Here is a 25,965-nt window from a genome sequence, read left to right as displayed (position 1 = left end):
TGGCTGAGTAATAAATTCTCCCGCACGAGAGAGCGGGCTTTCTTGACACGCGCTTTGCTGGGAGAGCGTCTGCTTCTCCGCGTCCTTCTCGCGGCCCTGCGGTCGGTGGTTTCCGCGTGGCCCGGAGCGAAGGTAGGCCCCGAGTAGCTTTTTTGCCCGGCTCCAAGATGGACGGCAGCGGGGACGGGGGAGGCCGTTCTGGGGGAGCACGTGGCGCGCCGCTGGCCTTTCCCGGGGCTGCTGGGATGGTGGAGGAGTCCGGAGGCCTCCTGCCGCCGTCGGTCAGGGAGGCTGGCGGAGGCGGGGCCGCGGCCGCCCCTGAGAGGCGCCCCCGAGGCGGCGGCGGCGGCCCAGTCTCTTCTTTCCTCGCACAGCCAGGCGGCCCCCGCTCGAGTCCCGCGTCGCCATGGCCGCGGTTCCCGAGTTGCTGCAGCAGGAGGAGGACCGCAGCAAGGTGAGGCCCTCCTCGCTCTCATGCTCCAGGACGGGAGGCCCCGCCGACCTCCCGGACCCCCACATTCCTTTCCCTGTCCCCCGGGGACTGCTCGTGCCGCCGTGTCTCCCCGCGAAAAGCTCTCCACGCGGGGGTACTCGCCGGTCCCCGCGCGCCCTCTGCTTCGTCCCCTTTAAGGGCTGTGCCGGCGCTCGCTGCGGACCCGAGGCGACAACCAGAGTCTCGAGATCGGTGTCGGTAGCACGAGCCCGGGTGGCGGGTACCGAGAGCGCGCGGCGAGTCCCCGGAGCTTCTCTCTGGAGACTCGGGAATGTGCTCTCGCGTGGAGGGTTGTGAAAACTCTTAGCAAAGACTGAACAGTGAAGGTGAAATCCACCTGACATGCCGCAAATGGCATAATTTGGTGCCGTTGCCTTCAAACTGACCCCTCTCCCCCGCCCCCCTCACTTTGGGAAAGGTCTCTTTGGCCCAAATACTGGGGAAATTCCGTCAAGTCCAATCTGACGCTTGTTCCTCACAACTTTGTAAACGCCAAATGCGTCACTGCGGGAATTCTGTAATTTTTAGTAGGCGCTCTCCAATACTTACTGAACTTGGTTTTTTACTTTTAAAATCTTGCGCGTTTATGTAAACCGTCCCCGTGCCCCCTAAATCTTGAGGTCTGAAGGGTTACTGTTGCAGTAAATTCAGGGTATTATGGCCAAGTAAAGATTTAGAGGCCAGTCTCTGCTTATTACTGGCATTTACACTTCAGATAGTTTGGCAATTTGTAGAGGTGGGTGCGAGCCGCGACGTTATGTGCAGATGAATCATCACCAGGAAAGTTTTTCTGACCGAAAACGAAAAAAAAAGAATACAAGGCGCTTTCAAATGTAGGTGACCTGGAAGGCACCTTAGAGTTACACATACCTAAAAGTCAAAGACATCCTTTGATCCACAGCACGTTTGGAGACACTTTCATGTAGTCAGTAGCGAAGTTAACACAGCTAGCTGGATTCTTCCAACAAAGTTCTTGTTGTCGTGTGTGTTTAGTTTTTTCTTCTTCTTCTTCTTCTTTTTTTAATGTGTACATATTTTAGTGTTTATTTTTGAGACTGGGGGGCAGAGGATCTGAGGTGGACTCCAGGCTGACAGCGGAGAGCCCCTAGGGGGTCTGGGACTCAAAGGTGAGATCATGACCCTAGCCACCCAGGTGCCCCTCACTGCTCTGTTAGTTATTGAAATGCAGCTTTGTGTGTGACAGTAGAGTCTTGATTGGGGTAGTTTTTTTTTGAAATTTGAAATAAGTAAACTTATCTTTCTTTTCTTTTCTTTTTTTTTTAATTAAGAGGTAAGTGGGAACTTGAGACCATGATTCTTTGTAAAATACGGCGGTAGTTTTGTCTATAGAAGTTTAGGTGTTGAACAGGAATTTTGACAGCAATTTGACTTTATTTCTATCACCTGATACCTCACCTCTTCCTCCAAAATCTGTTTTATTACAGCATTTTAAAAGGAGTTAACTCCTTCAGCTATCTTCCTGTTACCACACTAGATTGTAGCTGGCTTTTAAAATAATTTTCCCACCACGCTGATGCTCCGGCAGAATTGGAAGTTTATAAAGGCTGTTTCCTGCCTGTTGGTTTTAGTGGGTGCAGGCGAGGATTATACGGAATTTTCCTGATTTTTTTTTTTTTTAATTACAGAAATTGGGAAATAATAAAGCTTAGTAAAATGCTACTCTAAAACTCAGCTTTATTTTGCTTTTATCTGTGATGCTTAGCCCGGTGCTGTGGATCAAGTCTAGGTGGTTTTCACTGTTGAGCAAAAGGGAGTTTGGGACAAGTGTAAAAAAAGCCCAAACAAACAGGAAGTCAAATCTTAGGCAAACTATCCTCTTGCCGTAATACAGCCTTGTTAGTCAATTGAAATTTTTTACATTTAAAACAAATTTTTTTTTAATGTTTATTTTTGAGAGAGAGAGAGCATGAGCAGGGGAGGGGCAGAGAGGGAGGGAGACACAGAATCTGAAGCAGGCTCCAGGCTGAGTTGTCAGCACAGAGCCCAATGTGGGGCTCAAACTCAACGAGCTGTGAGATCATGACCTGAGCCGAAGTCGCCGCTTAACGGACTGAGCCATCCAGGTGCCCCTGAAATATTTTACATTTTTAAACTGAAAATGTTCTAAGTTTAAATATTCTGATTATTTTGGGATTTACATGAGGATAAGGGTTCATGGGGTTTAGGTCCACTAGTTAAGTAGGGAACATAAATGATTCTTGAGGGTTTTGAATGCTTGTACAGCAAGTGCTCTTTTTGGCTTGTTCAGCAAAACTAAAAGGAGTATTGGTTTGTATTTGGTAGCCTGATATTTCCGTTTAGTTACATCCGTTAGCTGAAGGTTTTGGGATTTGTCTCCTTTCCCCGAAAGTAGTTTAGGAGAAGAGATACATGATTAATTTTGTTTTTTTAACTAGTCCTCAACTGATAGTAGATTATATCTTGGTCTTTAAATTCAGGAAAGTAGGTTTTTCCCAAGTTTAGTTCCTGAAAAAGTCAACTAAAGGATTAACACCATTAGGCCTTCTCTTCATAATAAACTAGTAATGAGCTTCCCTGTCCCCCAGAGTTCCCTGGTGTCTGGAGTTTTCTGTGATGGGTAGAGGAAAATAATTGGAGATTATGCGGAACCTTTTTTCTGCAACAATGATAGTTAACCCTGGCCTTTAGTCATTCTGTACTTTCTAGGTTCTCTGAGGCTTCCCTTTGCCAAAAAGTCATTAAAATAGCTGGGCAGCATGTTTGAGTTTCTACTCAGGTTCAGTGTGTATCTTTCTAAGGGTCCTCATTGATCTTGGATTTTTTTTTTTTTTTAAATGATTCTTAAATTGCTACTGGACTGAAGCTTAACACAAAAGCTTTGCAAGAGCTAGGTGATACCCCTCCCCACTTACTGCTGTTACAACTTGGTCTTTCACTAGTTGGTTATATGGACTTTGGGTGGATGGTGTCTCCTCAAAGCCAGTCATTAATATTTGAGGTACTGCTCTGGTTTGCAGCGAGTTTTTCTTTAAACTGGTGTGGAAGTTGTAGGGATGCTACTCTCCTCCAGCTTGGATGGAAGAATGACCTACAATTTGTGTTAGTATAGGAACAGTCTTGAACTTTTAACAATACTATAGCAAGTCCAAACTTAGTAATTTTTGTGGACTGGAGTTTATACTAAATGACTTCATTTTTCTTTTAATTTTCTAAGCTTGGGAAGCATGACTTATCAGAGCTGCCCACACCTTAGTTCTGGATCAGTAACTTGTACACAGTGTCTTAGGATCCTCATTTGTGAATGCCACTTTAGTAGGTCATAATCTCACTTTTTTTTCTTTTTCTTTTTTTGTGCTATGGGAAGAAATGGCCAAGGGAGAATTTTCTAGATTCTGAGGTTAAATTTTCGTTTGGTGAGACTTAGATTATGTCTAATATAGAGCTTTAGTTTAAGGTGGGATTTCTCAACCTGAGTACTATGGACATTTTGGTCTTGGTAAGTTTTTGTTGTGGTATGTACATAGTACATGTGTGTTTAGCAATATCCCTGGCCTCTACTAGGTGACCACTCCCTTCTCTCCAGTATCGAGAGTAAAATTACACATTGCCAAATGTCCCTTGACTGAGAATCACTTGTTAATTCTTCTCTCTAAACTGGTGTGATATGAGTGGATTAGGTCGTGTTAGAGGCTAAATACTTAGTAAGCCTATTTCAAATCTTGTCAGATCTAGGACTGATAAATTCTAAGGCAACAATATGCTATATAAAATATAAGCGTTGTTGACCATTTTTGAAATTAACTTTCCCCCCAGTATTGAGGAACCAAAGATGGTTAAAGATGGTTTTCTTCAGCAGCTTCTGGACAATTGAAGGTTACAAAGGGGCACATAAGTGTTTACCATGATGGAGTTCAGTGCCATTTTGGACAGTGGAAACCTGAGGCTCTGATGACAGCACTTGCAGGACATTTGGGCTGGGATCGATTGAGTTACTTTTTTTTAATTTTTGAGAGAGAGACAGAATGAATGGGGGAGGGGCACAGAGCATTCCAGGCAGGCCTCTCCTGACACAGTGCAGAGCCCAACACTGGGCTCAAACTCACGACTGTGAGGTCATGACCTGAGCCGAAATCAAGAGCTGGAGGATTAACCGACTGAGCCATGCAGGTACTCCAGTTATTGAGTTACTCTTAAGAGTATCTTTCTTCTAAAAGAGGGATGAGGAAATCATCAGCTGTTTCATATCCCAAATGCAAGCCATAAATACACAGAGGGGAGTGTGTAAGTTGTAGTTGAAGGCACAAAAGAATGACTGAACTACCTTTGCTTTAGAAGTTGGGTCTTTGGCTTGACTCCCTCCCACTTCTCCTTTAACAAATTTGTTGTGATATTTTAAGGTACTACTGTGTGGTCTGGAGAGGAAGGGTAATTTTCTCAAGATAGTTGCTTATGTTAACCTGTGGTATGCGTTTTCTGCCTGAAGAGTTTACGATTTACGTCTCTTGGTGGGTCAGACCCATAAGTTTTCATTCTGGTCAGTGTGAATCATGAAAAATACAAATGTAGGTGTTACCACTTGTAAAGCTTTTATTTGGCTTTTCCATGGAGGGCAGTACAGAGCTTGAACATTGGTGCTGATGGGTCCCAGGGAACTGGTAAGTTATAAAAGTGAAGAATTGAAATTTTTGTATCAGAATGATCTGGGAAACATGTCCTACTTCTGACACAAAGCAGAAGAAATCCCACCTTGAAGCAGGCGACCTCTTTGTATGCTTTTTGTGTCTCAAATTTAGATGACACAAGCTTAACCTCAGACAGTTCTATCCATGTTGCTGAACCATCTGCATTGGTGGTGAAGGTAAATTTTTTTATTCTTAAACCTATTTCTATTTCATCTTGGGTTGATCATAAAGTAAGATCATAAGGATAAGATGGTAAATGTTTCTGAATACTCTCATCGACATGAGTAATGTGTAAAATGTCAGGTTTCGGAGGGCTGTGGACATAGTAGACTAGGGAATTGCTGGGAGGAGTCTTGGTGGGGATGCAGAGGATTTGAGCTTTGAATGAATTTGTTGGAGCTACTTCCTCTGTAGCATTGGTGTTTTGCTTCCCAGCAAAAGATCTGTACAGATCTCAACTCATTTGTTTGTGAACTCCTTTGAAAAAAGAATCCAGGTATCTGGCAAGTAGATGGATTTTTTTTTAAGTTCTTTTTTTTAATGTTTGTTTATTTTGAGAGAGTGAGAATGAATGGGGGTGGGGCAGAGAGAGAGGGAGACAGAATCCCAAGCAGGCTCTGCAGTTGTCAGCCCAGAGCCTGACCTATGGCTTGAGCTCACAAAGCCGTGAGATCATGAGCCGAAAGCAAGAGTCACACTTAACTGACTGAGCCATCCTGGTGCACCAGTAGATGGATTTCTTGAAATGAAGGTATTTAAGCTGATAGATAATACAACTTAATCTCTTTCTGGTTCCTTGTTGGGATTTGACTAGTTCATAGGCTTGCAGCTCTGTGAAGTGATGATTCAGTTTATCCATTCGCTGAGTGCGCTGCACTGACCTTCTTCCAAGCCTCGGTTCCTGTTCTAGGAACTCGGAGCTATGTAGCCTCTAAATGCCCTGCAGTCTGCAGTGTTCTACCGTGGACAGCTTGTGTGTTGGTAGACTACCGGTAAGAATGGTTGGTGTCAGCAAGGGTGGGCCCTCTGGGTCCCATCTCACCAAGATGAGTGGTGGAAATCTGATCACTTGCTGCAGCCCTTTATCTAGTTTTTAAAGCATGTAACTAACTTCCATAGCTGTTATCTATGTTGGTAGCCTGAGATTTTCCAGAAGTCTTTGGTTCCATTGTCTTTGAGGATTAAGATATAATATTGGCAGGCCTGAATTATAGGAAGGGGAGATCCAATTGGTGTGAGGGAGGAAGGAGGCAGGAGATGAAGACAAAGATCTATAAAAGCAGAGCTCCTACGTTGCTTATAGTCCATTGAATTGTTTTTTATGCACCAGTGCTATGATGAAAAGCTGGGCTTGAATGCAGATAATAAACAAGTTTTGGTTACCTTTTAGGATGGAAGAAAACTAACAATTGGAATAGCAATACTTGAACCATAAAGAGGGTTTTGGAGGAGGATATGGCATTAGAATTTCTCTAATAGAGCACTTCCTAATGAATTGGAACCATAATACAGTATGTTTCTTAAATATATTTTTTTAATGTTTTTATTTATTTTTGAGACAGAGACAGAGCATGAGCAGGGGAGGGGCAGAGAGAGAGAGGGAGACATAGAATCTGAAGCAGGCTCCAGGCTCTGAGCTGTCAGCACAGAGCCCGACATGGGGCTCGAACTCATGGAGTGTGAGATCGTGACCTGACAAGTTGGACGCTTAACCGACTGAGCCACCCAGGTGCCCCGAGTATGTTTCATAAGTATCATGTGAGTCTTGCTTTCAGAACTAATGCAGATCTAGAGTGTGTCTGCAGCTGAGCATTTTTGGATTTATTTCCTCACAAATAAGTATTGGGCTATGTAAGGTATCCTTACCTTTCTAGCTGAAATAGCCTGTTTCTTGGTTCTTGTGATCAGAATGAAAATCTGATTTACAAGGCAGGCTTCTTGCCTCTGTTTTGGCTCCATGCTATTGACACCATTCATGGATGACTTGTCATATTGGCCCTCTCCCTGACACAGGTCTTAGTTCTGTAGGCAGTGGGAAGGATAAAGCAAAATCCTTAGGAAAAAGGAACAGTTTGAAGGGAAGACATACTGATGTCGCATGTGCTAGCGTATTCAATTCCTTACTATGTACAGAATAAGTAAGATTTATTTTTATTTCCAAGGTTTTATTTAAAATTTTTAATACTGGTTTCAGGAGTAGAATTTAGTGATTTTTCACATATAACACCCAGTGCTCATCACAAGTGCCCTCCTTAATACCTATCACCCATGTAGCCCATCCTCTGCTGCAAAGCTAGTTAGATTTAATGGTTATTCAGCTAGTCCCCATTCTAGCAGAGCACAGTTACTGTGGAGATAATTTTTTTGTTGTGTCTTGTCGTTTTGGCTGCATGGTGCTAGTTTAAACTGGAGTCTGTAGTCCCCATAACATTGATATTTTCTGTATTTCTATTTTCCCTGTGGATTCTGAATTTCAGAATCTACCCTTCTGTGTTGTCCAGTCACATAGGTACCCTTTGCCATCTGTAAGCCATTAAACCATTTGAAGAAGGAGCTTTGCACTTGATGCTGTTTGTACCAGAGTGTGTCATAAATGAAATTTGGACCAAAAGTGGTTTTTAGCAGCTCAGAGCTCTGCAGAATTGTCCTGTAACCAGTGTCAGGTGCCCCAACTGTGAAGGTGATGATCAGGTGAGGAAATGCACAGGGATTCTTTATCAGTTTTTCTCCTTTTCGGGTTCTCTTACTGCAAAATTTACATTCAGAAACTTAAATTCCATTGTTTGAGACTAGGCAAGGTTTTTATTTTATTTTTTTTTTAAGCTTATTTGAGAGAGCACACAAGCAGGGGAAGGCCAGAGAAAAAGGGAGAGAATCCTAAGCACAGTGCAGAGCCTGATATAGGGCTTAATCTCACAAACTGTAATATGACAATCATGATGTGAGCTGAAATCAAGAGTTGGAACCTTAACTGACTGAGCCACTGGGTGTCCTGAGAGTAGATACCTTTTAATTTAAAAAAAATTCTTTTTAATGTTTGTTTTTGAGAGAGAGAGAGAGAGAGAGAGAGAGAGAGAGAGAGAGAGAGAAAATGCAAGTGGGGGAGGGGCAGAGAGAGAGAGAGACCTCAGGGACACAGAAATCCGAAGCAGGCTCCAGGCTCTTAGCTGTCAGCACAGAGCCTGACATGGAGTTTGATCCCATTGACCTCGAGATCATGACCCAAGCTAAGATTGGACACTTAACTGACTGAGCCACCCAGGTGCCCCAGAGAAGATACCTTCTAAATTCACTTCTCAGGAGATACCTGAGGGAACCGGGAAACAGAAAAATTACATGCCTGCTCTCAGATAGTTCTGCAGTTTGCCTCCTTGCTGATTAAACAGCCATTTTAGGCATTTTGATATCTGTGGCCCAAGTCAAAGACTGACATGTTGGCCTGCAGTGCTAAATAGTACTCTGAATTCTTACTTGGGATAGAGGTGGGTGAATGGGCGAAAGTATGTGAAGGGATGCCATCCACTCCTTATACCCTCCATGCTGGTGATTTATTTAGCACGTACTGTGGCATCAAGCTGTGGAGAGTTAGTTTTGTTGACTAAGGAGAAGAAAGAATGCTGATCTTTTAATCACACTTGTGCTTCCGGAGTCAGGATACAGTGCTGACTTAAAAGCTTTGAACATTTCACAACTTTTTACTCCTTGATGATTTATCTTCGGTATCTGGAGGGTTATATGCTTCAATACAAGAAAGTTGATTTAACTTGTGAATGAGAACTCTTGAGTTGGTGATGGATGACCTGAATGCTTAGAATTTTGCAGGTATCCCTTTTTAGACAACTCTTTAGTGCACAAATACAGACTTACTGTGCTATCTGGGCTGTTTTTGTTTGGTTTTTGATGGTTAAGACTATCATGTCAGGTGGTTGGATTTTTGTTTGAATCCCTTCCTGGGGCAGTGTATCTAGGCAAAAATGATTTCTTGCTGGAGAAGCTTGGGTCCTTGATATCCTGCTATGGTGGAAAGTCTTTTGAAACCTTTAGGGGTTTTTGCTATTTCTCTGTGTCCTCACTGCAAAAAATAAAATTTGTATGCTGACAATAAAGGAAGGCGGTAACATAATAGTCTGGAGTTTTACCTGTGTGGTTGAGAGTATAGGAAGAAAGGTGAAACCAGAGTAACTTTAAAAAAAATGTTTGCTTTTGAGAGAGAGAGACATAGACACAGAATCTGAAGCAGGCTCCAGGCTCTGAACTGTCAGCACAGAGTCTGAGTGTGACTGGAACTCATAGCCATGAGATCATGGCCTGAGTGGAAGTTGGAAGCCTGATCAACCTAGCCACCCAGGCACCCTGAAACCAAAGTAATTGCTCTGTGGAACAAAAAGCAGTTGGGAAAGTCCATTGTAGCTTTGACTATAGTGCTTAAATGAATTCCATTTACTAGATTACATTCCCCTGGGGTCCTTCAATCCTAATTCACAACGTAGTCTGTGTGCAGTTTGTAGGCTCATAGAGTTTGCTTGGCTTGTAGTGAGCTAAAATGGAATTGTCGGCATGTTAAAAAAAAATTGGCTGGAAACCAGGATTTGTGACTTCTTCAGGAACTGGAATCTTAGGCACCGTAGCAGTTGTTTAAATGCACCTTAGACCTGTTCCAAGGGCTACTCTACCTTTCTAGCAGTATTTCTGGACTCTTTTATACCTCGCCTACTTTATCTCCTAAACTGCCGGACACAAACATAAGATAGACAGGATGGCTAGTATTCTCTGCAATCAAATTCACTGTGTATTTTGAGATCTTTTTCAACATATTTGCCCAGTGGTAAGTTAACAGAAGGAAGGAAGCTTTTATCAGAAATATGTCAGAGTTGTGATAAAATGAAGTGTCCCTGACCTTGGGGCTTTATCTTTGTTTGCAGAGATCTCATAAATGGACATGTGAAAATTAAGCCAAACAAGCAAATATTTCCTAGGAGTCCTCAAGAATTCATTTTGAAGAAGTGTTGAGGTTGAGATGTCAGGGACTGTTAAAGTATACTGTGATTTTATTAATATTTGATGTTTGAATTATTTCTTAGAGGAGAGCCACTGTTCCAGGGCTACTGGTTTTTGCAATTTAAAATTTTTCTTCGTTGCAGTGCTTAACGGGAAAGGGGGAGTACTGGCAGCTTTTAAGATAGAAAAGAGAAAGAAATAATCCATGCGTTTTTTTGTGTGTGTGAATCCATTTTTTGGGGTCTTTTATAGGACTGGTTGAACCAGATTTTCTAGTTTCAGAAGTCAAACCTTGGTCTTGAACTTTTTATTTTGAAGCAAAGAATCCACCAGGACATACATACCTTTGTATTCCCTGTTCTCTCATCCTCTTGATGCCAGTCTTCACTTGGCATTCTCCAGGTGCAGTAATCTAGAGTGTTGTGACATGTTATTTCAGCACTAGTTTCCTAGTTGAGTGGAAGAGGGATGAGCTGCTTATGCTGGTGCGCTGTCAGGCCATGTTTGTGTCAAGTCTTCAGATTGACCATCAGCTTGTCTGCTTTAAAAATTAGGAAATTCATTATATTTTAAGTTTAGTAGGAAAGCATTTTAGCCACTTTTCCACAACAGTGAAGTTCTTCCAGTTTTCTCCCCCCAAATTCTTAAACTGGCAAAAATGTGTTTTGGGGTATTATTTTCCTCTGAATTACCAACTCACAGAATCAGTTACTTTGGCTTCCAGGGCAGTGTTTTCACATTTGTCCCTTGTGTAACCACAGTGGGAGTTTATAATTCACCTCTTGTGTCTAGATTTCTCACCTCTTTGAAACAATCCCTGAATATAAATTGGTTCACTCTTGAGCTGGATTTTTCGGTCTACTCAGGAATCTCATACCACTTTACTGTTGTTCTCTATGTCTTCTCTTTTCTTAGTTTCTAACTTCTTTCAGTTCTGTGTACTATCGGGTTAATGCCTTTTGAATGTTATTTGTAGTTTGGGCATTTATGTGAGAAGTTCAAGCTTTCATTCTATCTAGTTCAAGACTTCTTACTAGTACAGTTGAAGTGTTTGGTTAAATGTATTTTTCACATAGTTGCTTTGTTCATGTAGTTGCTTTGTTCAGATTACATAAATATTTTGGACCTACCTATCTGCAGGTTTCCCCGCAATTTCAAATAAACTTAAGAGATATCTCAGCTGACTTTGTCATAAATGATCTTTTTTTTTTAAAAATTTTTTTTTAATGTTTATTTTTGAGACAGAGAGAGACAGAGCATGACTGGGGTAGGGGCAGAGAGAGAGGGAGACACAGAATCGGAAGCAGGCTCCAGGCTCTGAGCTGTCAGCACAGAGCCCGACGTGGGGCTGGAACCCACAGACCGCGAGATCATGACCTGAGCCGAAGTCGGACGCTCAGCCGACTGAGCCACCCAGGCGCCCCAATGATCTTGTATAGAACACCTTTTAATTACTAGCTTCCATTTTTAGAAGGATACTTTTTAACACTACAGTGAAATTGAGACTAATAGCCAAAAAATGTATTTCAGCTGAGATCTGTATCTGTGGACCTGAATGTTGATCCCTCGCTTCAGATTGACATACCTGATGCACTCAGTGAGAGAGATAAGGTCAAATTTACAGTGCACACCAAGGTAAGTGACAGAATGACTTCAGTAATCAAAGCAATGTTAGGTTACAGCCTTGTGATTCACAGTGATGAAGAGACCTCCTCAACTGAAATGGTTGCTTTTTTGCCTTTTTTTTTTTTTTTTTTTGGCAGTGTAGAACTACCGCTGAGTGAGTACATCCCTCATCTTGCTTGTAGTGAGCATCAGATAAATGCTCTTGGTTCAGCATTTTCCACTATGGTGGAGCCCTTGGGCTGTGGGTATTGCTGATACTGTATATACTCTGCTCCATGAGGAAGCAGAACCAGACAAAGTGATACAGGTGGAGCTGCCTACTAAACAGAGCACATCTTCCACCTTTGTTTTTAATTAGCATGCATGAGAACTGTTTGCTTTCTCCGTATTTACTAAATTATTGGCCTTTGCCCCTCCTGTTTCTTGTGATTCAGAACAATTTCCAGAGTTTTAGTTTGACAAAGGCAATATGCTAATCTGAAAAACATGGAAAGTAAAGGTAATTTTGCAGAATCCATCCTTTCTGGAACATGTTCAGCCTCCTTTCTCCTTCCATACAAGTTAAAATGTATTGAATGCTTGTCTTATGCCAGGCATTGTTGAAAAGGGTTTATTTACCTTTATTTTATTCATATTTATTTAGTTTATTTATGGATTTAATTTTCTCTTTACAACAACTTTATGATGGCATCCTATTATCCCTATTTTACAGATGAGGAAACTGAACCACATGTTTAAAGAAAGTAAATGGCTGAGGCACAATTTGAATTCGGGAGTTTGATGCTAGATACAGGCCACCTCCGGCATACAGACCTGCTGTCTGTATGTAGGGTCCTCTCCCATGTGGTTTTCTTTTAATACCTTGGTGGCTTGATTAGCATGCCTCACTCAGGAGGCAGTGTGACACCTATGTGATTATATCTGCCTAAGTTGACCTCAGGTGGAGTTTTGTGAAAAGAATTCCTTACAGAATATGTTGAATCTTAGCTATGATTTTAGTGGGAAGGTCACGTGTTGCTGCTTTTGTTCTTTACTGAGTCTCACTGAGATGTTTTATTACGCAGAATTTTCCCATAGCGCAGCCCAGGAAATCCAAACCACTTTATCAAAAAGTGGTAGTTACCAATTAACTTCTTACTCTGCTCTTTACAGACAACACTGCCCACGTTTCAGAGCCCAGAGTTTTCTGTTACAAGGCAACATGAAGACTTTGTGTGGCTACATGATACTCTTATTGAAACTGCAGACTATGCTGGGCTTATCGTAAGTGCATTTTAGAAAATCAAACAAGTCAGTTTCTTCTACCTTATTGTTCATTTTGTTTAAAGAGACTTTTACCCACTTTTTATAAGGGGTTGTGAAAACTGATTTCATCTACCAACTAGAGCAGGTGTTATTGGTAAAGGCTAAAAACATGAGAATGGTGTTATAGCTGTGAGGTGAAGCGTAGTCTTATGACCTGTATAAGAGAAGAGGCTAAACGGTTTCATGATTTGAATCTTCCCTATCTTTGGGTTTGGGGTTTCTCTGGTACTTTCAGCCATCAAGAATTGATTTCTAGGAAAACCTCAGTAGTGCTGATGGCGTACATTCAGTAGATTTCTCAAAAGTGTTGTAGTCTGCTCAAGGAGTGAGGGAAGCCGTTGTCTTTTGTTAACAAAAGTAGTATTGAAGCCTGTGTTTGAGAATATTCTCTTCACTCAAAATTAGAGTTGTTTCCTTTAATATCTAGAGACTAATTTTGATGGTGCTTCATCAACTTCATTATAGTGCTGATTATAGTATTTACATTTTAAACTTAAATGGAAGGAGGCTGATATTATACCCTATTAGTCGTCCATCATAGGTAACCTGAACAAATGCTTGCAGTCTGAGTGCCCAGGTGTGGGTAGGAGATTTCTTTTTTATATGGCCAAAAGGAATCAGGTTAAAAGAAAAACAGAGATTGACCTGTCAGCCCCACTGGGATGGCTGCCTTCTGTGCATAGGCACTGAGTAGAACACCACCGGGACAAGAATACTCTCAAGTTAATCTGTTTCCCCTACAGATTCCGCCTGCTCCTACAAAGCCTGACTTCGATGGCCCTCGAGAAAAGATGCAGAAACTGGGAGAGGGTGAAGGGTCTATGACCAAAGAAGAATTTGCTAAGATGAAGCAAGAGCTGGAAGCGTAAGTGGATTTTCTTGACAGGACGGTGTCTTTTGAGAAAAAAGTGGTGATGTGTACAGAAATCAGGAGAACCTGGCAGCTTTTCCAAAGTATGGCAGTTAATTAGTGGCCCAATGCTGTCTTGTAGAACTACATTTTGCAGTTTGTACTTTAACTTTGATTCTCTGGGGGCCACTGACACTGGATGGACCCAGTTGTTTTCCCCCCATGTAGACCATACTCGGAATGCTGGTCTGGCATAGTGAAGTAAACCTTTGTCTTTATAGATAAAGACTCTCAGGCTGCTGATAATGTACAAAGCCTTACTCCCTGTAGTTTGGTTACTGGAGTTATAACTGAAACTAGATTGCAGTGATGGCTCTTTCAAGGCAGCACTCTGAATAATAATCATATTGATGGTTTGAAAGAAGTCCAGGTTCACAGGAAGCATATTTTAACTTGGTTATAATTTATTTCAAACAAAAATGGATTCTTTATTCTCTATCACGGTTGGGGGTTTGCATTAAAGTTTCTTATGAAATTATTGTACTTCTCTCTTGACTCCCTCCCCCTTCCATAATCAATGTGGTGCCCGTTTCAACAGCTCTCTTCTGTGCCTTGCCTTACGCATGTCGCTACTCTCTAGGGCCAGTGCTCATACGCCTCCAGGTACTAAGTCATTCCCCGCACATGGCTTGAGTGTCTATCATGGGCTGTTCTGAGCATAAAGCACTGAATGCAGCCAACTGAAGTCCTACCATTGAGAAGTTTAGAGTGATCTTGAATACCTAGATTGAGATGAAGTCACTTTATAATGTCTAATAATTCTAAGGCTTAGTAGATAGACTTCAGTGCTATGTACTTGGCTACAGGATTAAAGGGTTTTCATTATTTTACAGAAACCATGTTCTGTGGCTGCTAAATACTAGCACTGATTGCATGTAGGTTTGGACTTTTTGTAGACTTGCTCAACTCTGGTTATACTTTACTTTTGCCCTTCTTTGGGTTCATTCCACAGATTCCCAATTGGCAAATGCTGTATTACCTAATTAGATATAAAGTTATACCAAAATGTTTTGGTCCAGTTCAAGTGTTTCACTTAGTGGTATGAGGCAGAACAGTGATAACCAGGACCAGTATTGGTCGTTGAGTCGAGTGGTGCCAGTTGAATTCCTTGTGTGCTTCTCTTCCAGTGAGTATCTTGCAGTCTTTAAGAAGACTGTGTCCTCTCATGAAGTCTTTCTGCAGCGGCTCTCCTCTCACCCTGTTCTCAGTAAAGATCGCAACTTCCATGTGTTCCTGGAATATGATCAGGATGTAAGGCATTTTTGTTCCATTTCCATGATCCAGTGAAAACACACATGACCATATTTTTAAAAATACGCTTGAAGGGCCCCTGTCAGGCTCAGCTGGTATATAACGTGCGACTCTTGATCTCGAGGTCATGAGTTTGAGCCCCATGTTGGGTGTAGAGATTGCTTTCAAAAAAATAAAAATAAGACATGCTTGATATATTTTCTGAAAAATTGACTTTTAAAGTACTGAATTTTTTAATGGCATAATGGAATCCTTTTTTAGATGCTGTTTCCTTCTGCCCCATAGATCCATTGTGTAAGACATTTTTAAAGATGCTACTTAAAGATTTTTACTTTTTATCCCCCAGTTAATTTTGGGATTATTAAGAGGAATTTTGATTCACATTTTTTTTCTCCTTGGCTACCTGTTTGTTGGAAGGAGTCCTATGCTTTGCCCTTTTATTCCAGTGTTATGTTTTTTATTACTTAATATGCGTGAAGCAAGCCCTGACTTAAAAATTTCCTCAGCATTTTTTTTTTTTTTTTTAAGTTTATTTTGAGAGAGGACAAGCCGTGGTGGGGGTGGAGGGCAAAGAGAGAGAAGGAGAGAGAATCCCAAGCAGGCACTGGTGCTGTCAATGCAGACCTGATACAGGGCTCAGTCTTGTGAACTGTGAGATCATGAATTGAGCTGATACCAAGAATCAGATGCCTGACTGAGCCACCTAGGCATCACACTTCAGCATCTTCTAACCAGTGAGTTTCAATAATTTAAGGATTTAGAGGCCACAAAGACATGCCTGGCTAGCTCAGTCATAGAGCATACAACTCTTGATCTTTGGGTCATGAGTTCAAGGCCCAGGTTGGGTGCAGAGCCTACTTTAAAAAAAATTAAAATAAAGGCCAAGACTTAGTGCTAAGTAGCTTCCCAAAATAACTTTAGGTCATGCTTTTAGAATTATTGCTTGTTATTTAGGTTTGGCTGTTTATTCGATATTTTAGATCTAGTGGTAAGATGGAAGTATCTTCTGTGTGTGCCTGTGTTAGTAAACAGTACCACTTAGAATGTATTTAGGGTTTTTTAAAGATTTAGAAAAATGTGTGTGCCATAAACTGTTCTTTTGGATTCCCCCCCCCAGCTAAGTGTCAGGCGGAAAAATACCAAAGAGATGTTTGGTGGCTTTTTCAAAAGTGTGGTGAAAAGTGCTGATGAAGTCCTTTTTTCTGGAGTTAAAGTAAGTGGCTTTTAGCTGTTGGAGAAAATTCTGACTTCGTGTGAATAGTTGACCTTTTATTTCTTCAGAAGAGCTATTTGTGAAACAAATGGTATTAACTTCACAGAAATGTAAATAGTTTTTTCAAATTTTGGTTATTTTTTATCTACTCGTTGAATTTTCTCTTATTCTCTTAAAATACCCTGTTCTCTCAAGGAGATAAGAACCTTCACACACTTAATTCTTCCATTTTCTCCTTTTCTGTAAACAAAGCAGTTGTTCAATTATTTTTAGAAAGAAAATAAGCTACAGGATTAGTATTTCATGCTATTCTCCAGAACTACAGTGTCCACTTTGGTAGTCTCAGTCACATGCAGCACTTGAGCACTTAGCATGTAGTTACTTAGTGTAATTAAAGAACCAGATTTTTAATTTTACCTATGTGTTGGGTTTTAAGAATTTCATAAGAAGAAAAGAATATAAAGTATTAAAAGTAGTTTCACCTGTTTTTTGTTTTTTTTTTAAATGTGGCTACTAGAGATTTAGCACATGTGGTTCACATACTTCTGTTGGACAGAGCTGTTCTAAAAGACCAAATTGACATACAAGTCTCCCATTTACCCTGGTGATAATTAATCTCTGACTCCTCAACACCCTTCCACTGATGGTTACCATCCACTGAGTTACCATCTTGTGTCTGACTTTTACCACTTTTGTTGAGGGCTTGAGCAGGGAGCCCAGAGTACAGGTGCTGGGTGGAGGGCGTTGTCAAAAATTTGTAACTCTAGGACTTCAGCCTTGCCGTGTTTTAAGGTGTGTCAGGCTGTCCTATACCCACACATTGCTGGATGTTTGGCATCCCTGGCTGGTATGCACCAGATTTACCCCCCATATACACAGGTGTGGCTAGGTTACAGTGTAGGCAAGAACCACTTCTCTACCAGGATTGCTGGATCTTAGTGCCAGAGTTTTCCTGGGCATTGTTGAATGACTCTTCAAAGTGGTTTTCTCTGTTGACATTTCTTGCCAGCACTTAGGTTTTGCCAATCTTGGGTATGAAATGCTGTTTTGTCAGTTTGGATTTCCCTGATCCATAGAGGTTAAAGTTCTTATGGATGAACTTATGTCCTTAATGTTTCTTTTGATACAAAATGCATTCATATTCTTAAGAGTTTTGCTTCTTAAATATCTTCTTTTCCTCTTTTAGGAGGTAGATGACTTCTTTGAGCAAGAAAAGAATTTCCTCATTAACTATTATAATAGGATCAAGGATTCATGTGCAAAAGCTGACAAAATGACCCGATCTCATAAAAGTAAATACCATTTACCCACTAGCCACCTTAGCTTTGCTCAGTGTGCCAGCTTTGTTCATATAAAAAGAGCTGTCCTTATTTCTGCAGATGTTGCAGATGACTATATCCACACTGCAGCCTGCCTGCATAGCCTGGCTTTAGAAGAGCCCACGGTCATCAAAAAGTAAGTTTTTCTTGGAAAAGCATTTTCCCTTTCCGTTAGTCAAAAACTCCTGGGTGGTATAATGAATAATGACTATAATAATTTCACTTCTGCTTTTGGGTGCCAGCTCATCAAGAGTAGATGATCGTCTCCAGCACTCAAATCTTATCTACCCTATGAATGTAGACAGATTTAAGGTGTTTGTTGGGGACTCGGGGTACCTCTATACCAAACATGGTAGCTGTTGTCAAAGCCTTTATTTTTGTCAGACTGTCTCTATTTTTTAATTGATTTGCTTTAATTTTGGAGTTGTCTCTGAATGAAGTTTCCTTGTATGTTCTGTGGCAAATGGTGCTTTGTCTGGTAATGCCCTGGACTTAACATTTGTTTTGGTTAAGGTGGTCCTAAGGGTAATGCAATGACCCCAGTCAGATTTTTGAGGTTTTTTATATGAACTTTTCACAGTTTCTCCATCCTGAGCATTTCTGGTGTGAGGTTGTATTCTACTTAACACCTAGGGCTTGGTATAACAAGTATAACATTTCTGATTTGAAGGTGGAAGTCAGGCTAATAGCAGAACCCAGGTGAAATAGTAGCTTTTTGTTTTGTTTTAAATAGTATATTTATGGCTTTGGGATACCCATGGTGGTGGCTCTTTAGAACCTGCCCTTGGTTAACACAGCTTTGGCATTGGTTAAAGACTATCTTGGGACATGGTTTCTGTATGGCAAGGTGGCTGAAGGGGCGGCAAGAGAGGCCGATACCCATGAGTGTGGCACTGTCCGTGTGTGCTCAGTTCTGTAACCGTCCTCACTACTAGATTGCGCCAATTGGTGATGAAAGTGCTACTTTGATAAACTGATTGTAAAGCACTAAAGGCTAGGACTCCTGCATTTACTCATTCATGTCTTAAGAGTATTGATAAGGTCCTGTTTCATACATGATTTTAAGACCTTCTGCCAAAATCATGTGTATATTTTCAGGTACCTTTTGAAGGTTGCTGAGCTATTTGAAAAACTTAGGGTAAGGATTTTTATATTGGTCTTCATAATATTTTATAATCTGTAGATGTCTGCTTAGGTGATGGTGACTTTTACTTTTTTTTAATAGAAAGTAGAGAGTCGAGTCTCCTCAGATGAAGATTTAAAGCTGACGGAACTTCTCCGATACTACATGCTCAACATAGAGGCTGCTAAGGTAAGAGGAGTTCCTGCATTGGAGTAATTCGGGACAACTTTGCCAAACTGAGAGACATTTGAATTACCATTAATTGAGTTCATTCAGGAATAGTAAGGGATTTGCAGTTTGGGGAAACACATGCTGTAGCAAGGTACAGGCAAGTCTGTTCAGTGTTTGGGCTGGGCTTGTATTTAGGAGAGTGAAAAAGGGATGTCCAGCCAGAGTCCAAGCAGTAATCCTTTGGCTTGTATCACTTAAGAGCAGTAGGGGTGATGCTGAGTTGATCAGATAGTAATTTGGGGGATCGTAGGATATTGGATATGGGTGTAACTGAACACACACCAAAAGGGCTATTTCTGAAGGAGAAAAGGTTTTGGGGTTTGTGAGTGTTTATTGAATTGCAGTTACTGAGTCATAAACCATTACTTACCAGAAGGCAAGACTAAGTGGTAAGCAGAATGACCATTGGGAACGAAACATGGATTCGCTGGGCATAACACTAAACAAAAATATTTAAATTACTCCTGCTGAATCAGGCAATGTAAAATTAGGGAAAATAATCATTAGGAAGTAGGAATTCATTATTTCCCTTATAGTCATTTTATTTTATTTTATTCATTTGTCTTTTGGCATGTTTCCTGAGTCTTCTATTTGGATATACATTAGGTTGTATCTCATTTTCTATTTTAATGGACTTAAGAGCTGATGATAAACAGATTTTTTGAGTGAACACAAGAACACATAATTGTATGTTGAATCTCACATATCTATCAGATTTCAAATACGGAGGTAACTTGTACTTTGCCATAGGTTGCAAATAGTCTTTATTTCAAATGAGAGCCTGGGGTTAGACTCCTCAAGGCAGGACTTGTGGGGCAGGGTTAGAGGAAGGTTCTTCCTGCCTCACTGCCTAGTTGTGTTCTAGCAGTATCACTGGATGCACCCAGTAGTGCCTGCCTGTGTTTCAGTAGAAGATGGTTAATTTTCTGAACTTGCTTTCCGTGACTGAATCAACTAAAAGAAAATCCTTTAGTTTTCACTGTTGGGTTTTTTTTCTCGATCCATATAAAGAATTCCAAAACCTGTCGACAATGCCATAAGAATTACTGTTCCCAGCCTAATCTTGAGATTAAAGAAAACATAAAAACATGGGAGGGGAAGGTAGAAGTGGATTAGATTGTTGCCATCTGACATTTCAGGCAGTGCACTGACATCCACGGTACTTGGGCTGGTTTTTAGAGTGGTTCAGGTACTTAGTCTTCCTGTTGTGTTCTCTGGTGATTTTTCAGGATAAGTTTAACTACCATGTCCTTTCTGTTAATTTTCTTCTCAGGATCTCTTATACAGACGCACCAAAGCCCTCACCGACTATGAGAACTCAAACAAAGCATTGGATAAGGCCAGGTTGAAAAGCAAAGATGTCAAGTTGGCTGAGGCACAGCAGCAAGAATGCTGCCAGAAATTTGAACAGCTCTCTGAATCTGCAAAAGAAGGTGGAGCAGGGCTATTCTTTACTTTTTGCTTTTTATTTGGAAATAATTTCAAGCTCACAGAGAAAAGTTGCACAGAAAGTAAAAAGAACACCCATATATTCTTTACTTGGAGTCACCTAGCTGTCTAGTTTGCCCCTTCTGCTTCGTCTCTTGCACGTGCACCCATGCTGCCACATTTGTGTTTATAAATACACGTGGGGTGGTCTTTTCTTTTTTAGCCATTTGAGATTAAGTTGTATGTATTATGGTCTTTTTATCCCTAAGCTTTGTTGAGTATTTGTCTTACATCCCTATAGTACACTTACCCACTTTGGTAAACTTTAATACAACACACTCCATCCTGCTCTCTCTATTCTCATCTTATTGTTGGCCCTAATAATGGCTTCCCGTCTGGGGTTGCCATTAGGTTACCATTGCTCTTGTGTCTCCTCTAATTTGGAAGGAACCCTTCTCAGGCCCCCACCCCTTCACCTTTTTTAAAAATGACATTTGCCTTTTTGGAGAGCATAGTCTCTACAGTGTTCTTCATTTTCAGATGGTCTATTTCTGCAACGAATAGGTTCTAGTTATGCATTTCCAACAGAATATTCTGTGAGTAATGTGTCTTTCGGGTGTCACATCTGAGGGCATGTTCTGTTAGTTTTCTCCTCATTTGTGGTGTTAATTTCTTTGCTGTATAGTTAATACCCATGTCACTAATCAACTGTGTGAGGAGACCATTTAAAAACCCTGCAGATAGTTTCTCCCTAAATTTAGACTGTGTTGAGTCTTGCCTGAGCCAGCTCCTACTGTGCTGGTTGCAGAAAGACGATTCCCTGCTCCCCAGTTCTAGTGTTCTCTTCCCAAGCCTTTGGCATCATCATCATCCATTAAGCACAAGCCTTCCCTTCTTTTGCACATTTCCTTTCTTGTCATTGTTAGTCATGGGTTTCTATTTTTGAAAATAGTTTTTAAATTCATTATTGTAGTCCATTATTTTGGTGCTCAATTTGTCCAGATTTAGGGGGAAGCACCTTTAAGTTGGCATGTCCTATATCTTCTCTAGCCCTAGACATCACCACTTCTTCCAGAAGTGTAGGTTCTGTTTAGTGACAGAATTGTGACAAGATTAGGGTGTTGAGTGTGCTCATTTCTCCTGGGGTGTCTCTCTAGGCCCTTCAGGAGACAGAGGAATTGGAGGGGTGTGTAACTCTCTCCAGGAGTCATGGTGGCGATACAGTTCCAGTCCACAGCCGCAGGGTTCTTTTTTGCCTTATCTCATTTCAGAGTAGGGGGGATTATGGCTTAACTTTATTGGGAGATAGTGTTCCATTTCAACAGAACAGGAGTGTAAATTGTAGTCTTTTCCTTATTAGGCGCGGGGCGGAGGGATGGGGTGGTCTAACCTGCAGTTCTCAGGAGCCATGGAACATGCTAGAGCAAAAGTCAAGAATGTGTTTTCCTGAATGTAATTATAGTGGTAACTGTACTTGATTCACTCCCAGACCTTGGCTTTCTGTGACAAATCCCTAGCTCATTTTAAGACTGTTTTCTCAGAATTCCCCCTCCCCGCAAACCTTTGGTTCCAAAATCCAGGCATATCTGAAAACATCCTGATACTAGCAATAAGCAATAGAGTTCTTGTCCTTTGTTTTGTCTTGGCTTATGTTTTCAGTACTATAACTTAGCTGTAAGGGACAGAGCTTCTCTGTACAGAAATCTTGCAAAAGCCATGCCGATATGCTCATGTGGCCATCTTTTGGATTCTTTTGAAGGAACCTTCTTGCTGCCATAGTAAAATAAATTCTTGTCCTTTGTTTAATTAGCTAATTTTAGGTTTTTGAGAACAAACTTCAAAACTATGGAGTTGAAACCTTAGATTATTATGTAGGTCAAAGTTTGGTAGCTCTGACAACTTTAGAGAGGATTAAGGAAAAACTACAAAACTTTAAAGTGGTGCCAATTTAGGCCTGTCCTGATTGCCTAAGGCTTGTCCATGTGTTGTTGGATTTTTATCCTCTTTATTCAAAAGTGTAAGCCTGGGTGTACTATATTTAAAAGTACAGTGTTCTATAGGATACTGCAGTGAATGGATCTTAACCTGTTTACCTCTGATCCGAGTTCTTTCTAAACTTCATAGCTGAACTGATGAGTTAGTTGAATGAGCATGGTACAAGTGATAGTGTGGGTAGGCATCATGGGTGGTCTGACAGGTTAGTGTTGAGTCCTGGTCCTGGGTGCAGGCCTAGAGGCGGGAGGTGAGTTTATCTGGACATCCAGAAAGACCTGTTTACTATATCCAAGGTAGTGTTACTAACTTATCATTGTAAGTGTTCTTGCAAGTTTTTACTTTTTCATGTGGCTGCTTTCGTATTTCTTTTGGTTAGTGCTGCACAGACCTGATACAGGAGGGTATGTTTGCTCCTGAGGACTAGAGCACCAGCTTGATCTGGGAGATTTGAGCAAAGGAGTGGTGGTTCTCGTGGAAAGAATCTGAGGGAGGAAGTACTTACTTTTGGCTTACCCTGATTTCTAATAGGGCAATAGTCCTGAACAGTATTTGGCAATAGAAAGAATAGATGTAAAGGTGATCTGTTGTACAGATCACATCCACAGAGAAGCTGTCTGAACATGAGTGGTCATTTGAAAGTTTAAAAATAATCGTTTAAAATAGTCATTGGCGCAGGTATGTATGACTCACTACCTCTCCCGGCCCTCTTTCCACAAGCACTGGGAGAGGTTTGGGACAAGACTGACCATTTCAGAGATTCTCCTAAGTAGTCCGTGGCATTATCTAGATTTTGATGTTCAGTGATTGAGTGCGGTGTTCATTTTAAAGGCAGTGGCAGGCACGTTACTACGTTGTCCATAAAATGTCAGGTGTGTGTCCCAATCACTGAGGTAATAAAAATGTGAGAAAATGCGTGTATCAAAGCTTTGAGGATTGTAAGAATGATATTTGGAAGTTAAAGATGAAAATTGTTCAGCTTTTGTCGGTAAACTCTTTTTCAGAACTAATCAACTTCAAACGAAAGAGAGTGGCAGCATTTAGAAAGAATCTAATTGAAATGTCTGAACTGGAAATAAAGCATGCCAGGGTAAGTGTTTTCCTTCACATTAAGCCAGAAGCTTTTTAGGGTTCAAGTTCTTTCCCAGTTCACTGTCCCAGTGTCATCAGGCAGATGGGGTTTGCTTTGTGTGTGTGTTTTTAATATTTATTTTAAAGCAAGCCTGCATGAGCAGGGGAGGGTCAGAGGGGAGCGGGGCAAGGGCAGGCTCCACCCTGACAGCAGCGAGCCCATGTGGGGCTTGAACTCATAAACTGCAAGATCATGACCTGAGCTGAAGTTGGAAGTTCAACTGACTTGAGCCACCCAGGCGCCCCTGCGTGTGGTTTTAATCTGTAATGTAGGTGGGAGTTGTTGGAATTTTTTTTTCTGCTTGCAAGCCAAAATTCTATAACTTATTGATGAAATACTGCTTTTGAGAAGAGCATATACTTGTCTTCTGATATTAATTTCTTTTTTGTTCAGGAAGGAAAAACTTCCTTGAATATTTAATGTCTAGCTTAATTTAATACAGAAAAAATGGAGAACAGTGATCCTCAATGTTAGATACACATTAGAGTCTACTTAAGGAGCTTTTAAAGACATTTTGGTGCACAGACCAATTCACTCAGTTTCTGGGCATGGCTTTTTCGGTGGTTCGTGGATACAGTTGAGTTTGAGCACCAGAAATGCTGTAAGGCCCAAGACAACAGGGTCAGCAGAGAGCCACTGGAGAAGGGGGAGCAGTCACTGGCCAGTCGTCATTGGTTAAGCAGGAAGACCTTGAACATAAGTGTGTATTTTGAATTTCTTAGACTGTAACATTTACTTCTTAAGTCCAAGTCCTGTTGTATGAACTTTTAAAATGGGGTTTTAGAGTGTCATGTATACATAAATCATAACTGTAACATTCCAGACCTTTTTAAAGTTTATTTATTTGAGAGAGAGAATGTAAGGGAGGGGTGGAGGGGAGGTGGAGGGAGGGAATCCCAAGCAGGCTCCATGCTGTCAGTGCAGAGTCTGATGCAGGGCTCAATCTCCCAAACTGTGAGATTGTGACCTGAGCCGAGATCAGGAGCTGGATGTTCAACCAACTGAGCCACCCAGGTGCCCCTCATTTCTTTTAAAATGAGAACATTTCTAAAGCAGTTTGTGCTAGGTCCTATATGAATATTTATCTTTTATAATCTCACTCATGAAAATTTGTAGCAACTTTTTATCTGGTCTTTCCAAGGCCTTCAACTTCAAAGAACAACTCTTAGATAGCATTTAGTTAGGTTAAGTCACAGTAAGCAGAATTGGTGTGAGTGCATTGAGAGCAAACCTCGGGTGGGGGAGGTGCTGGATGGCCACCACTACCTTCAGTGGTGAGCCTCTCCAGGCTGTAGTCCCAGACCCTCAGAGGGGAGGAACTTGACAGCATGAAATTGGTGTGCAGGTTGTGATTTAATAAAGAATAGGACCAACCCGGTTTGGCAGGCTTCAAATCCCTTGTGAAAAGCTTTAAGTTGGGTTTGAGTTTACTTCTTACAGATATGTAGGAGGTCTGGAATGTAAAACGACTCATTGGTCTACCTTGACTTCTTTCTTCCAGAACAATGTTTCCCTCCTGCAGAGCTGCATTGACTTGTTTAAGAACAACTGATCTGCCTTTTCTCTGAATGAAGGACACAAATGTGAAGCCAGCGTCACTTGCACTTAAATCATTACCACAGAAGATTTATTACCTTTGACTTTAGTTTAAAATTATGTGAATAAATATTTTGATTTCTAAAAATCTTAACACTTAACCATGTTGGTTTAAAAATACTTCTATTGCATGCTACTTGGACGTAACTAATCCTTTCCTTATGCATTTAATACCTCAAAGTGGGCAGAATCTAAATGCTGGGTTCTCCTGTAAATTTGTCTTTAGTTCTTAAAGAGTGCAGGAAACATGTGCCTTCTGGAAACAAGTATAAGCAGTTGCCTGGCACATGTTGTCTCACTGTTTCATGTGCCCATGTCCCTACAATTTAGAGTAGGTGCCAATTACAGCAAATAAGTCAGCTGCTTGTTACAGGTAACAGACATTCCATTCCTTAATTAAGGTGATTTTTTTTCTCCCTTCTTATGGTTCTTCAGTCACCTTAAGTGATTGCACTGTAACAGGAGCAAGATCTCATTTGTCTTTATATACCATTTGCAGCTTCATTTTTTGGTAGTTTGGTAAATATTTGAGGGGAGAGAAGTATCTTAAGGTTATAAAAAACAAATAATACGGCCTATTTTAGAAGATGGCCATTCTACATTAAGAAAGATGTGAATCCCTTCCCTGACCATAGGGGTGTGTGTGTGTGTGTGTGTGTGTGTGTGTGTGTGTGTGTGTGTGTG

General features: G+C 41.1%; 1 protein-coding gene and 1 non-coding gene across 3 annotated transcripts; both read left to right on the top strand.

Annotated features, from left to right (window-relative positions):
• Positions 1-23: 23 nt before the first annotated feature.
• On the top strand, positions 24-25,382 carry SNX5 (sorting nexin 5). Of its 2 annotated transcripts, XM_040447777.1 has the most exons (14): positions 24-132; positions 375-454; positions 11,686-11,790; positions 12,934-13,044; positions 13,830-13,951; positions 15,124-15,247; positions 16,365-16,460; positions 17,647-17,752; positions 17,840-17,915; positions 18,878-18,917; positions 19,005-19,091; positions 20,407-20,566; positions 23,558-23,643; positions 25,187-25,382. In XM_040447777.1, exons 2-14 carry the CDS (start codon positions 407-409, stop codon positions 25,235-25,237), a joined length of 1,212 nt encoding a protein of 403 aa, XP_040303711.1. In that variant the 5' UTR covers positions 24-132; positions 375-406; the 3' UTR covers positions 25,238-25,382. The 2 variants fall into 2 exon arrangements, with proteins under 2 accessions (XP_040303711.1, XP_040303712.1); XM_040447778.1 differs by lacking the exon at positions 375-454 and having other exon boundaries at positions 25-132.
• Positions 5,991-6,226, top strand: LOC121012622 (small nucleolar RNA SNORD17). Its single transcript, XR_005782201.1, has one exon. It is a non-coding gene; the product is annotated as a small nucleolar RNA SNORD17 (small nucleolar RNA).
• Positions 25,383-25,965: the final 583 nt, after the last annotated feature.

This window comes from Herpailurus yagouaroundi, unplaced genomic scaffold, assembly GCF_014898765.1.
Source record: "Herpailurus yagouaroundi ecotype Mexico unplaced genomic scaffold, PumYag 196, whole genome shotgun sequence".
In the NCBI taxonomy this organism is placed as follows: domain Eukaryota; kingdom Metazoa; phylum Chordata; class Mammalia; order Carnivora; family Felidae; genus Herpailurus; species Herpailurus yagouaroundi.
The sequence above is the reverse complement of the archived record's forward strand: the minus strand, read 5'-3'. Positions and strand labels throughout refer to the sequence as shown.

Coding starts and splice junctions, on each gene's coding strand:
- SNX5 (XM_040447777.1), top strand. CDS start 407: ATGGCCGCGGTTCCCGAGTTGCTGCAGCAGGAGGAGGACCGCAGCAAG. Junction 13,045..13,829: donor CAGACTATGCTGGGCTTATC/GTAAGTGCATTT, acceptor TTTCCCCTACAG/ATTCCGCCTGCTCCTACAAA. Junction 19,092..20,406: donor TCAACATAGAGGCTGCTAAG/GTAAGAGGAGTT, acceptor TTTTCTTCTCAG/GATCTCTTATACAGACGCAC.